The sequence below is a fragment of the Emys orbicularis genome, chromosome 19 (assembly GCF_028017835.1).
Source record: "Emys orbicularis isolate rEmyOrb1 chromosome 19, rEmyOrb1.hap1, whole genome shotgun sequence".
NCBI lineage: Eukaryota > Metazoa > Chordata > Testudines > Emydidae > Emys > Emys orbicularis.
Genome location: NC_088701.1, coordinates 7,420,541 through 7,434,002, shown reverse-complemented (window position 1 = coordinate 7,434,002; position 13,462 = coordinate 7,420,541). Strand labels below are relative to the sequence as shown.

Below are 13,462 nucleotides of genomic sequence, written 5' to 3'. Positions count from 1 at the left end.
CCCATGTCTACACTAGCATTTAGAGCCAGACTGGTCGTTCTGCAGCATGGGCTAAGCTAGGCTAGGGAAGCCTGGGCCTGAAAGTATTCTATCTCCTCCAGTTTAGCCGGGGCTGGAGTGCCCGCTGCCTTGTCTGCAGGAGGGCTCTGGTACTCGGGCTGGCACAATTTAACCCGCCCCAGCTTTGCCCAGACAGGTCCAGCAGTGGGCGCTGTAGCTAGGGCCCAGGCTCTGACATGCCTGGGGGCTGTCCCCTTCCGCAATGGTGCTGGGGGCGTGGGAGGCTCTTGAGCAGAGAAGCCGCATTCCCTCCTCCCCCCTTGCTGGAAGCTCCATGCTGGAGATGCTGCTGCAGGACCAGGAAGGAAAATATCCCTGTGTACAAAAAATACTTCTATTGACAGCGGTGGGTAAAGCCAGAGTGTCCAGCCCTCCTTCCCCCGGCCTTGCCCCTCCCTGTCTCTCTTCATAGCAGACGCCATCATTGGGGCTGGCCCGTTACTGCTCCAGGCTCTAGCCAGCTGGCTCCAAGTCTGAGAGGAATGGTGCAGCCCGAGTGGTCCCCGGTCCCGGCTGGGCAGGCGGTCTGGCAGATGGGCTGTGGCGGGGTCCCTCTGCAGTGGGGACAGTCGGAATGCATGGCCAGCCCTCTCACAGGAGGTGGAGGGCATGCACAACTGCCCCGTTGCAGCCAGGCAGGGGCAATGTGCTGGTGGGCTGAGGAGTGCTCCCCTTGGAGGTTCTAGCCTGGCCCCTCCTGCTCCGCCCCTGGTCCCAAGCATCAGGACTCGAGGTCCCGGGAAAGCCGTGACAGCTCCTTCTGGTTGTCGATCACTTTCAGGTGCTGGAGGTAGGCCCGGGTGGAGGCAGGACTCCGCCCGCCCAGGGACTGCTCAGAGCCTGCAAGGAAACAGCCCCAGATCAGAGTGGGGGATGGGGGGGGGATGGGACACTCTTGGCTAAAGCCCACGGCTCAGCACAGGCAGCTGTTCCCTCACTGCCCCACACCTTGACACTAGCCCTAGGGCTGCAGTGTTAGCCCAGTGCAGGGTAAGGAGGGGTAAGGGCAGCGCAGCTCATGCCTGGCTCTGTTGGGCTGTGCAAAGAGGGAATTCAAAGCCAGGTCTGCAGGCGCATTCCAACAAGTGACCAGTGGGAAAGGCAGGGCGGTGCAGCCTCTGTACGCTCTAGGCAGGAACTGGCAGCCAGGAGATCCTGTGTTTGAGTCTCACCTGACAGACTGGTGACAGGACAGTCCCAAGGTCCCAGGGCGCGTCAGTGGCAGAAGCAGCCCCTGACTACCTGGCCCAGCATCCGAACCCAGCAAGGAGAGGAGCGAGTACAAGAGGGGACTGGGAGGCGGAGGCTGAATGACTGCCAGGCTCCAGCAGCTGCTCCTGTCCCTCTTGAGGCTGTGACAGGTGGGGAAGTGGGGAGTTGGGCTGCAGTCAAGAAGCCAGCGGAATCGCAGTCAAGCAGAACAGGGCACTACGTGCACAGGGGCTGGGCCCTCAGAACAGGAGGGGAGGCAGCCTCGGGCTATGCCCCCCAAGCAGCCCCCTGCACCGGGACCCTCTCCTGCTCCTCACACAGAGCGCATTCTCAGAGCCTCTGCCGCGCTGGGGGCTGCATGGAGGCTGATCCCCCTTCCCCCTTTGAGCTGAGAAGGACAATGGAGGATTGTTGTTTGGGACAAGAATCCATACTGATTTCCTGCTGAAAGGCAATAACACATCTTTGGGTTGGGAATCAAGGGTTGGAAATTCCCAGTGAGCTTCTCCTTCCTTGCATTGTCTCCTGGATTTAGATGCTCAGATGCCATTGGGATTGGAAGTTGTTACAATGTTCCTGGGGTCTAGGTGAGGAGGGTCTGAGTCTAGCCTCCTAGGCCCAGAATCCTAGACATTGGAGTGGGAAAAGCCTGTTAGCTCATCTCTCTGCCCAGGACGGGCTGATCCTCCTTGAGCCAAACTCCATGGCTGGGCCCTTTCTATATACTGGGCTGAATTGAAACTCCAGAGCCAAAACATTCCTCATTCTGGGCAGTGCGTTCTGAGCTTCAGAGGTCCAATGCTGCTTAAGAGCAGCTTTTCCTGGCCGACTCTCCCAGCATTTTACAATAGCAGTTAAGTATTAGATCCCCATTTAACAGCTGGGGACTGAGCCATTCAGAGAGGGAGCAACTTGCCCAAAGTCGCACAGGTCAGTAGGAAACCCAGCAATGGAACCCAGGAGTCCTGACTCCCAATCCCCTGGTCCAGTCACTACAGCAGAACACACTCCCTCTCAAAGGCATGGGGACTGGACATGAGGGCCTTGTTGTAATTGCCAGCTCTGGGAGGGAGTGTGCAGCAGTGGTTAGTGAAGGGGCCTGGAATGAGGACTGCTGGGTCCCATCCATGGCTCTAACACTTTGTGTGACTCTGGTAGCTTCCCCTCCCCAGACCCATTTCCCATCAGTAGGGTCCCAGTCCCTACAGCCCAGGGGGTTGAGAGGCTTCATGAATGTGTCTAAAGTTCTAGGATGTCAGGGGAGGTGTTGTCACCCCCACACCAGGGCAGTGTTCTGAACCCCCTGCTGCTGCTGGCTGAGTTTCTCTGTCCCTTGGCAATAAGACAGACTCTAGTTTTCACAGCCAGTCGATCGCGCAGTGTTAGAGCCCCGCGTGGGACTATTTTTTTAATCCCCCTCCTACCCGCTCCTGCATTGTTTCTTGCATTTTTATAGATCCAACCACAAAAATCTTAGATCCCGCAAATCCCACAAGAGAGACAGATTCCCCCCAAACACCTTTAAAAAAAGGGTCAGTTAATATATTATATATATAAATGGAATCCAGACACAATTTTTCCTTGGTAAACTGATGAGAGATTTAGTGTTTTCCCGCAGATTACCACACTCTGTTTTTTGCCCACCCAATCCCGCCCACAACAAAGTACATTTTACCTAGTCCCACTATTATGTCAGCAGGTCCTGAAGGACCCACGGGATCCCAGTCCCACTGCAGGGCTCTGCCCAGTGTCAACACCCTGTCTGCTGGCTGGGCGGGATAACGCCCCAGGGCACCACCCCCTCCAGCCTGCCTTGGGCTTGGAAAGTGAGGAGGAGGGCGAGGGACAGTTGACGAAAATGAACATCCGCCATCCATTGCTCCATCATCTAGATGAGCGGGGGAGTGGCATTTAGGGTTTCCTCTGTGGCTTCCCCTTTCTGTCTGCAGGGCTCTGGGCAGCTGGCACAGAACTGCCATCTTTCCTGGGGACCTTTACACCTGTCTGTGACATACCAGGGTACAATCTGGACTAATGAGCAGCTGGACCACCCTTGCCCTGCAACCTTGGGTGCCTTACAATGCCTATCTGAAGGAGTTCCCACCTGAACTGCTCCCAGCCTCCCAGCATGCAGGTCACTCCCAGAGTGTCTGTGTGTAACTGCAGCCTGCCAGCCAACTGGGTTACCTGGCTCTCACCAGCCTCAGTTATACTGCAGGGTGACCCAACACCCCCCCAGGATCAGATATTTGCCCCCAGAACTGTGTGACCTGTACTGCCCGCCCTCTCCTGGACAATACAAGTTTATATAGAGTCTTATTTCTTGACTAGAAACAATATGCACATAACTTGCCACCGCAAATGGAGTTTCCCAAACACTGCAATTCAAACACATGGGATTAGATAAAACCAGTTTATTAACTACAAAGAGATTTTAAGTGAATACAGGTAATGAGACATAAAAGTCAGAAACGGTTACAAGAAAAACAAAGATAAAATGATACTTGTGCTTAACTTAATAATCTGTTAAATTCAAAGCAAAGTTTTCTCACAACATGCTTTCAGCAGCTTTACTGACCATACTTCTTAGCTCAGGACCCCTTCTCCCAGAATCCAATACCTACTTCCTTTGTTGCTATGAATGTGATGGATAGAAAGGGTTGTTGTCAGGTGTTTGTCCCTCCTTTTTATAGTTTAAGTCTCCTTCCTGAAAAACATTTCCAGCTGAGTACCAGGAGAAAAAAAATCTATGGGGAAGGATGTTCCCTGCTGCTTTTTCCTCACCTGCTCGAGATTCCTTTGTTTCCCTTCCTACTTGACTTTATCTATTGCTTAAATGCAAACTAAGCAGAACACATATTCCTTTGTTTAGGACAGATCTGTTTGCCAATCTCTGTTTGGAACATGTGTTAATAACACCATGCAGTGAAATCTTATAACTTCCCATACAATGTTGCCACTCATATTTTACCAGGAAGATACTGATCAGCAAGATACCTCACATGGCATACTTTGCACAAAGATGATTACAGTAGTGTGCAGGGTGTGACTACAGAGGTACAACCTGTCATACTGTCCTACAATGCGTTTGGCCCACAGTCTCTGTTAAGCTGCTTTGTTCAGGGCCTTAGAATTCCTGCAACTGGAAAAACCCTGCAGAAGGAAGGGCAATACCCTGTTTAAAACTTGTCACTAATGATGCTGTCTCTGGCTCGTCTTCTCCATACAAACGTCCAGTCCCTCTCTGACTTTTGCCAAGCTTTTGGCCTCAGCGATGTCTGGGGCAGGGAGTTCCACAGTCCCATTATTGCACGTTGGAACAGCATTTCCTTTTATCGGTTTTGAATTCCCCACCTTTTAGTGTAATCAAACAGCCCCTTGTTGTGCTGAGGGACAGAGAGGACAGAAACCCCAGTTCTGTGAGGCAGGAGGAGCAGAAGCTCCACTCTCCCAGCTGTAGACCAGTCATGACCTTATAGACGTTTATCCTGTCCCCTCTTAGTGGTCTCCTTTCTCAGGTAACGACCTCGATTCCAGCTCGCTGCAGGGGAGAGCTGGAGTGCACGTGCCCTTTCACGGGGCACGTCTCGCTCCCTCACTGCTCTCGCCACGTGCTGCCTGGCGCTCTTCATCCAGAGACCTCTAAGAGCGGCACTGAGCTTGGTGAGGATTACAACCCCCTTCCTAGTTAGGTGAAAACTGAGGCATGGGGGCAGTGACAGGTCCAAGGTGACAGTGTCAGAGGGAGGGGGGCCATTATCCCTGGCAAGGGCTGCTGGGGGGCTGGACCCAGCACCATCCACCATGCTGGTTGGGGGATGTAGAACAGTGCAGCTGGTCCCAGGGTTTAAGGGAGATCCTGCTCCCTAGTGGCCCGCCTGCCAGCTCTGAGGCTGCACCTGGGAGCTCTCCCACTCTGCTGTGGTCTAAAACCTCTGTCTTTCCCTTGGCAGACGGTACCATGGACTCCACCTTCCAATCCTCTCTCCTCCTTGCTATCCTTGTTGGGATCCGGTTGCTGCTGCTGTCTGTTCTGCTCTGCTCCTCTAGTACTGCAGGTACTGGATGAACCCGGCCGAGAGAGCCCCTCATGCCCACAGTGCCTGGTGACCAGGAGTTCAGAATTTATAGGGCTAGAAGCTGTGCCCCTAGCAGTGCTCAATGGGGCCTGAGGCTTGCTCCGAAGCCTCTGTAAGGTGACACTTGCTGCCAGGGCAGGCTTAGGGAAAATGGTGCCTTGGGCAAACTTGTGTTTTGGTGCCCCTGGCCCCCATGGGCTCCCCAGGCTCCCCACCCCCTAACTCCTGCACTGTGCCCCCTTCACCCCTAACTCCTACACCCCACTCCTGTGCCCACATGGGGAAATTGACCTGTATGCAAGGAGCAGCTGGCATTGCTGCTCGCTCCTCCCTCGAACACTGCTCCCTCATGCCCACCCGAGGGGGCTGTGAGGGGGGAGCAAGGATTGACATCAGGACTCCCCACATCCAGGTCACTTTCCCCACCTGGGCTGCGTAAGGGGTGGGCAGTGCAGGAGAGCAGCAGCTGCTGATGCTCACCTCACAGCACAGCCCATGTGGGGAAAGTGACCTGGAGAGATGGAGCGCTTGGTGCTGCTCCTTCCTCCCACCCTCATAGCTCCCTGGGGGGGGAGGGGCATGGAGGAACATGGTGGGGGGCAAGCAGTGTCTGTGCATCGCCATTTCCCCTCCCCCATGTTCCTCCACCAGGGCATCTGGGCACTCCCCCACACACGGTGCTCCCCTGCCAGCTAGGAGCAGCTTCTGACTCTACACTGGCAGCCTGCACCTCTGCACTGCCACACGGGACCCCCTTGACCATGGCACCCCTGGCAGTTGTCTGGGTAGCCCACCCCTAAGGTCGGCCCTGCTTGCTGCTATTGTATGTGGATGGGACTGCGCCAAAGCCCTGCTCCAGGACTCCCTGAACATTGGGGATGTCTATGGGGGTGGCATGTTTCCAGCTTCTGCCTGGCCTAGCAGAACATGCAACACCTCACTGATACCAGGTTGTAGGTGCTGGCCTGGCCTCTCCTGCTGCTTGGCCCCAACGGGAGGGAAAAGAGGGGCCGGATGTTGAAGGAAGCGGCTGAGTTTGCTTGTATCCTGAAAGTGGCCGTGGGGGAGGAACTGGTGCCCAGCCTGAGCCTGTGAACTTGGCATGAGTGGGGGGGGCTTCTCCTGGCCTAAGAATGGGCAAAGATATTCCTGTGGTAGCCTAAGTGCAACTTCTTAAAAAGGTGCCTTTGTATTTACCCCTCAGGCTGAAAACGTCCCTGTGCAGGGAGCCTGCTGGGTGGCCTCTCTGCACTCCTTCCTGCCTATAAAGATACTGATCGGGACTGAACGTGTGATGACCCCCAGTCCCTATGGGCTGCCAACAGGGTTAGCACCTGAGATCTTCCATGCCAAAGCACAGGCTGCTTCCCTTGAACTAGAGGGGGAAGTCTGTTTGGTGGTAGCAGTAGTAGGCTGTTATCCTCTGCGGATCAGCCACTAGAGGGTGACATCGGACACACGTCACATCTTGTGAAACCTTTAACAGTCAGGCAGGCTTGTCACTGTGAAGAGCAATGAGGGAAGGGCCCTGAGGGGACACGATAACGGTTTTCAAGTACATAAAAGGTTGTTACAAGGAGGAGGGAGAAGAATTGTTCTTCTTAACCTCTGAGGATAGGACAAGAAGCAATGGGCTTAAATTGCAGCAAGGGAGGTTTAGGTTGGACATTAGGAAAAATGTCCTAACTGTCAGGGTGGTTAAGCACTGGAATAAATTGCCGGGGGAGGTTGTGGAATCTCCATCACTGGGGATTTTTAAGAGCAGGTCAGACAAACACCTACCAGGGATGGTCTAGGTAATACTTAGTCCTGCCATGAGTGCAGGGGACTGGACTAGATGATCTCTCGAGGTCCCTTCCAGTCCTGTGATTCTATGAGGTGTGGTGCAGGATGTCTCTAGTCAAGGCCCTGCCCCTCTCTAACAAGACTCTGAGACATCTGTTCTGTAGAGGGGCCCTCCCACTCTCAAAGGGAGGGGCAGGGTTGTAGCCTTCTCTGACCCATTTGTGAATGACTCTCGGGGTGCACTAGGTCTCTGCATTGGTATGTCCAGCAGCCCTGCTCTTTGGAGAAACCTGCTCTGGACTCCCAGGAGTGAGGGAGCAGCTCCCTGCCCTGAGCCGTAAGGCTGAGCCTGCCAGACCCCAGCAGGGGGATGGGCCCCCAAACCAGCTCCTGGGTTGTCTGCTGGCTGCCTGGAGACAGCGCACGGGCATGTGTCCCTGGCGTTTCGTCCCAATGGGGTGGAATCATGTGCTGTCCATGCCGCATGTGGCTCCTTGGGACTCCGCCCTTGGGGCAAGAGCACGCAAGGCAATCTGGGGCCCTAGGTGTACCTTGGCCCTGTCCCCACACACTGGCCCCACCCCCATGCAGGAGTGATGGTAATGGGCCCCCCTCCCCGCAGCAGCCTCCCAGAATTCACCACCAGCTGGCAGGGGTGTCTTTCGAGGGGAGGGGGAAGGGGTCCCCAAGCCTCAGTCTGACCCTTCCGGCGCTACATTTCTGCTGGGCCTCGGATAGGCACCACTAGCAGGAGCCGTGGTGTGTTGTCAGCCCCCAGTGATGGCCCCTCTAGCCCCTAGCTGCCTGGAGAGCTTTGCTGCACGTCACCATAGGGACCCAGCCCTACACCTTCAAATAGGGCTTCTGCCCCAGTGGCTGGGTGCTCGGTGCCTCTGAAAACTGGCCAGCTTTTCTCTAGGTGCCTACGTATGGCTTCTTGAGGCACCTGTGCTCCATGTTTGAAGAATGGCCAGGCCCAGCATTGGGCCAGCTGCCCATGAGGGAGCACCGTCTGGGGGTGCCCTGGCTAAGGAACTCCTCGGTGGGCTCCTCTGCCACTGAATCCTGGATGTGCCCAGCCAGGTACATGGCATTCATGGCATCCCCCGTGCTCTACATGGTGCATACTCCCAGCGCAATCACAGCAGAGCTGCTGGAGGAGTTATTACAACACTAGAGGGTCTAGCTCCCATTCTCACCATGTATCTGACACATCCAGGATGTCTGGAGATGGTGCCTGCCGGGCTGGGAGTCTCCAGCTGCAGGCAGCTCCTGTTTCCAGTGGCTGTGTTAACAGGGTGGGTCCAGGGATTACTTCGCTGCTGCTAAACTGGAGTCTCTCTCTGTACCAGACAGAAGTGCTTCAGGAGCCACCAGGGAAAGTCCTTTCAGTTCGAGGCACTGACCAGAGACCAGGCCACGTCTGTGCACAGCCTCAGCCTTGTCCTCTCCGGCCCAGCCAGCGTGCGACAGAACCCACCAGCCTACGGCTTCAGTCAGACACCTTGCGAGCTGTCCCACCAGTCTGCGCTGGCGAGCTGGCTCTCCCCCGAGCAGGGAGCTGGGGCACTGAATCAGGGACTGAGCGCAGGGCCTGAGCCAATGGCGGGGCAGCGTCAGGAGTGGGACGAGAGCTCCACGCTGCGCTACGAGTGCCCTGGGGCCAGTGGAGGAACCTGACTGCGCTCAGTTCCTTCCGCATGGCAAGGAGGAGCAGTGTGGACGTGGATGGTTGCCTGGTTCCTGCGGACTCGCCCGTTTTGGGATCTCCCATCCTGCCAAGCCACTCAAGGGGCCCTGTGCTGGCCATGCAGCCAAGGCGCTGTACTGGGCTGGGGGTTGGGAGCATGCTGCCGTCCTGGAGCTCATCCCCCATGACCCACATCTTGAGACCACCTTCTAGACAGCTCCCAGTGGCAGAGCTGCCCAGTCCCACAGCTCAGGGTGGGTCGGTCCCTGTGCTGGGTGCTTGCCCTGGGCTGAGCGTGGACACCAGCTATCCCAGTGCCCAGTCCCCGATGCCTCTCCCTGATGCGGCCAGCCTGCTCTGGTTTATCTCCCTGAGAAGTGAGTCCATCTGTGGGGGATCCTGGCCTGAAGAGGAACAGGAGACCATGTGCCATGAGCCACCTAGGACATATTCTGGGCTTGAGGGAATCACACTGCCCCTGGGGAAGAGTCCCAAGAGCGCTGGCTCCCCAAAGGTAGCTGGGCCCACCCCCAGCATCTCCCAGGAGATCCCAGAGGCTTAGATGGAGCAGGCTGTGAGTGTGCTCGGGGACAGCTGGCAAGGCCAGCGCTGCCTGAGGATGGTCTGGGGAGACAGGGTGCAGCTGGGGCCAACGAGCCGGTCTCCTGTGCCGCGGCAGCGCTGGGCTGCCCCTAGGACACCGTGCAAACACGAGGAGCCTGTGGCAGAAGTTGGAAGAGAGGCCACTCATTAGGATCAGTTAAGGGAGGTTCACACCTCTGCCTGGAGGAGACTGAGCTCCGGTGTCACTTGCTCTGGGTGGGGAAAGGGGGCTGGTTCTCAGAGTCTGTACTGGGGGGGAGGGGGGCTGGCTTTCACCAGGCTGGAGGGTGGAAGTGTCCATGAAACACGTCATTGTCACAGCTCACCCAGCCTGGTACCCTTCCCACACTCTCCCCTGCAGCCCAGCGCTGTCTCCGTAGCTGTTTGTGGGGTCCCTGAAGCTTGTGGCAGCGGCTGGCTCGCACAGGCCACCAGGTGGTGCAGCCTGGCTGGTTTTTAATAAATATTTTTAAATGGCCAGCCCCTTGCATCCCCCTCAAACTGTCACCAGGGAGCTTGGGGGTCGGGTGCCAACAGCACTGCCTTTAGCGTGTGCCCAGGTCAGAGCGACTCCTCAGCTGCTCCCAGCCTGCTGCTGCCCTGAGCCCAGCTCTGTTCACCTGTAAGAACCTCATGGCAGCTGCTGCCCCATTCTTGCTCTATTGCTGAGCTCAGGTCCTGCTTGCTGCAGGATGCCTGGGCCTTAACTCCACCCTGCTCCCATCCCCAGCAGAGCTGAAGGACAAACCTCCCTTCTGGCAATGCCTAAGTCCCAGCCAACTGGCCTGGACCCAGGGGAGGACTAGGTCATGCAGAGACAGGCTCTCCCCGAGCCTTCAGGCTGCTGGCTGATGAGCTAGGCAGCCCAGGGCCTTGCTGCCAGCTGGGAGCCTTGACCTCACCCAGCCAGTGAGGACCATGTTATCTGTAGGCAGCCTGCTGTCTATGTACCAGGAGCTGCAGCGCAACAGAGCTGAGGCAGGAATTATAAGCCAAGGACCGTTCCCCCTACAGCAGGTGCACGGGACACCTCCTGGTGTCTCTGCCCCAGAGGGGGCTTGGCTGCAGAGTCCAGCTCCCCAGCAGGATGCCATCCCTCCTACATGCTGCCCCCAGCACAGGCTGTGTTGGGAGGGAGTGGTGTGAGCACATGCCCAGTGACCCCTGGGGGAGAGGGAGGCATTCAACTTGTGTCATGGTGATGCTGGTTCCATGGCTGGTACCGCTGGGTTTCTTTCCCCTCCTGTTCTCTGGGGCATTGGCTGCTCTGTCCAGACCTCCCAGAGCCTTGGGCTGAGGCTCCTGTCGAGTACTAACTTAAGGAGGTGACTGAACATTTGGCTGAGGCCTTGACCCCCAGGCAGCTCACATGGGTGCCCTTGGCCAGCCCCCTCAGCACTGGGCCCCCAGAACCTTGCACCCCTGTGCCCCACTGCTGGGCTGGAGCACCATGCCTGGGGCCCGCCCTGGCCAGCAGTGAGCAGTGTGCCCAGAAATCCTGCCTCTTCTCTCTGCAGCAGCTGGGGAGGGGGATTTTTATTCCCCGCTCTTGGAACTCGAATGAAGTTTCAATCCATCTTAGCAGGGGAGCACCAGCCGCCACCTCATGTGGAGCAGTCAGCACAGGCTCTCCGGCTCCTGCTTCCAATGGGACCTCTTCTGAAGCCACCACTTGCTAGTCACTAGTGGGCACAGCTGGGCAGGGCCTGGTAACCATGGTGCCAGCACACACCATTTACCCCCATGTCTACACTAGCATTTAGAGCCAGGCTGGTCGTTCTGCAGCATGGGCTAAGCTAGGCCAGGGAAGCCTAGGCCTGAAAGTATTCTATCTCCTCCAGTTTAGCCGGGGCTGGAGTGCCCGCTGCCTTGTCTGCAGGAGGGCTCTGGTACTCGGGCTGGCACAATTTAACCCGCCCCAGCTTTGCCCAGACAGGTCCAGCAGTGGGCGCTGTAGCTAGGGCCCAGGCTCTGACATGCCTGGGGGCTGTCCCCTTCCGCAATGGTGCTGGGGGCGTGGGAGGCTCTTGAGCAGAGAAGCCGCATTCCCTCCTCCCCCCTTGCTGGAAGCTCCATGCTGGAGATGCTGCTGCAGGACCAGGAAGGAAAATATCCCTGTGTACAAAAAATACTTCTATTGACAGCGGTGGGTAAAGCCAGAGTGTCCAGCCCTCCTTCCCCCGGCCTTGCCCCTCCCTGTCTCTCTTCATAGCAGACGCCATCATTGGGGCTGGCCCGTTACTGCTCCAGGCTCTAGCCAGCTGGCTCCAAGTCTGAGAGGAATGGTGCAGCCCGAGTGGTCCCCGGTCCCGGCTGGGCAGGCGGTCTGGCAGATGGGCTGTGGCGGGGTCCCTCTGCAGTGGGGACAGTCGGAATGCATGGCCAGCCCTCTCACAGGAGGTGGAGGGCATGCACAACTGCCCCGTTGCAGCCAGGCAGGGGCAATGTGCTGGTGGGCTGAGGAGTGCTCCCCTTGGAGGTTCTAGCCTGGCCCCTCCTGCTCCGCCCCTGGTCCCAAGCATCAGGACTCGAGGTCCCGGGAAAGCCGTGACAGCTCCTTCTGGTTGTCGATCACTTTCAGGTGCTGGAGGTAGGCCCGGGTGCAGGCAGGACTCCGCCCGCCCAGGGACTGCTCAGAGCCTGCAAGGAAACAGCCCCAGATCAGAGTGGGGGATGGGGGGGGATGGGACACTCTTGGCTAAAGCCCACGGCTCAGCACAGGCAGCTGTTCCCTCACTGCCCCACACCTTGACACTAGCCCTAGGGCTGCAGTGTTAGCCCAGTGCAGGGTAAGGAGGGGTAAGGGCAGCGCAGCTCATGCCTGGCTCTGTTGGGCTGTGCAAAGAGGGAATTCAAAGCCAGGTCTGCAGGCGCATTCCAACAAGTGACCAGTGGGAAAGGCAGGGCGGTGCAGCCTCTGTACGCTCTAGGCAGGAACTGGCAGCCAGGAGATCCTGTGTTTGAGTCTCACCTGACAGACTGGTGCCAGGACAGTCCCAAGGTCCCAGGGCGCGTCAGTGGCAGAAGCAGCCCCTGACTACCTGGCCCAGCATCCGAACCCAGCAAGGAGAGGAGCGAGTACAAGAGGGGACTGGGAGGCGGAGGCTGAATGACTGCCAGACTCCAGCAGCTGCTCCTGTCCCTCTTGAGGCTGTGACAGGTGGGGAAGTGGGGAGTTGGGCTGCAGTCAAGAAGCCAGCGGAATCGCAGTCAAGCAGAACAGGGCACTACGTGCACAGGGGCTGGGCCCTCAGAACAGGAGGGGAGGCAGCCTCGGGCTATGCCCCCCGAGCTGCCCTGGAGGCATCTGGCTCATGCCCACCAGGCAGGACTGGCATCCTCCTTTACTCCAACCCTTTCACCCTGGGATCTGCGAGTGAGCCAGTGTGGAGTGGGGCTGCTCCTGGGCGAGCAGAGAGGGGTCATTCCCTGAGCAGGAGGGCAGGCGCCCTGTGAGCAGGTGCTGAAGGGCGAGCTGCCAGCTGTGATTGGGGGCACTGCTCTCCCCCTGCCCAAGGGAGTGCCGAGTATGAGTGCGATGGTGCCACGACTCAGCACAAGGGTGCCATGCCACGGCAGTGGCAGACACAGCTCCCGCTGGCACAGGGAAGCCGGCCTTTGACTGATGCTGCAGGAAGATCCCAGGGTCATTAGTGCAGGGACAATGGGGTGGGGGTGGGGGACTAACGTGAATGGAGAACGGGGGGAAGGGCCCTGGCTGGAGGAGACATGGGTGGGCTGGAGAGAACGCAACCAGCCCAGCTCAGGGGCTGGCCAGATTCCCCAGCTATGGCCAGAGGCAGGAGCACCCCGGAATCTCCCCCCAACTGCTGTGGGTGGGCTGTGGGAGGGCCTCTGCTTACGCTCACTCCCTGGGCCTGACGTGCTCTCGCTAGCACAGGTGTGAGGTGGGAGCCCCACTGGGGGACAGCCAGGGGGCACGGCATGCCCACACGAGGCCCCTGGCTTGGCTGGTGCTGGCAGAGATGCCATGGTGGGTACAGCTGGACTGGGTAGTGGAGCTGTATGACAG

At 57.8% G+C, this 13,462-nt stretch overlaps 1 protein-coding gene across 1 annotated transcript in view; it reads right to left on the bottom strand.

The window, feature by feature from the left end:
* Positions 1-11,950: 11,950 nt before the first annotated feature.
* RAPGEF3 (Rap guanine nucleotide exchange factor 3) overlaps positions 11,951-13,462 on the bottom strand; it is a 76,024-nt gene continuing 74,512 nt past the window's right edge. Inside the window, exon 28 of the mRNA XM_065419649.1 lies at positions 11,951-12,069. Within this exon, the coding sequence (XP_065275721.1) occupies positions 11,951-12,069 (119 nt within the window). The remainder of the gene's footprint in view (positions 12,070-13,462) is intronic.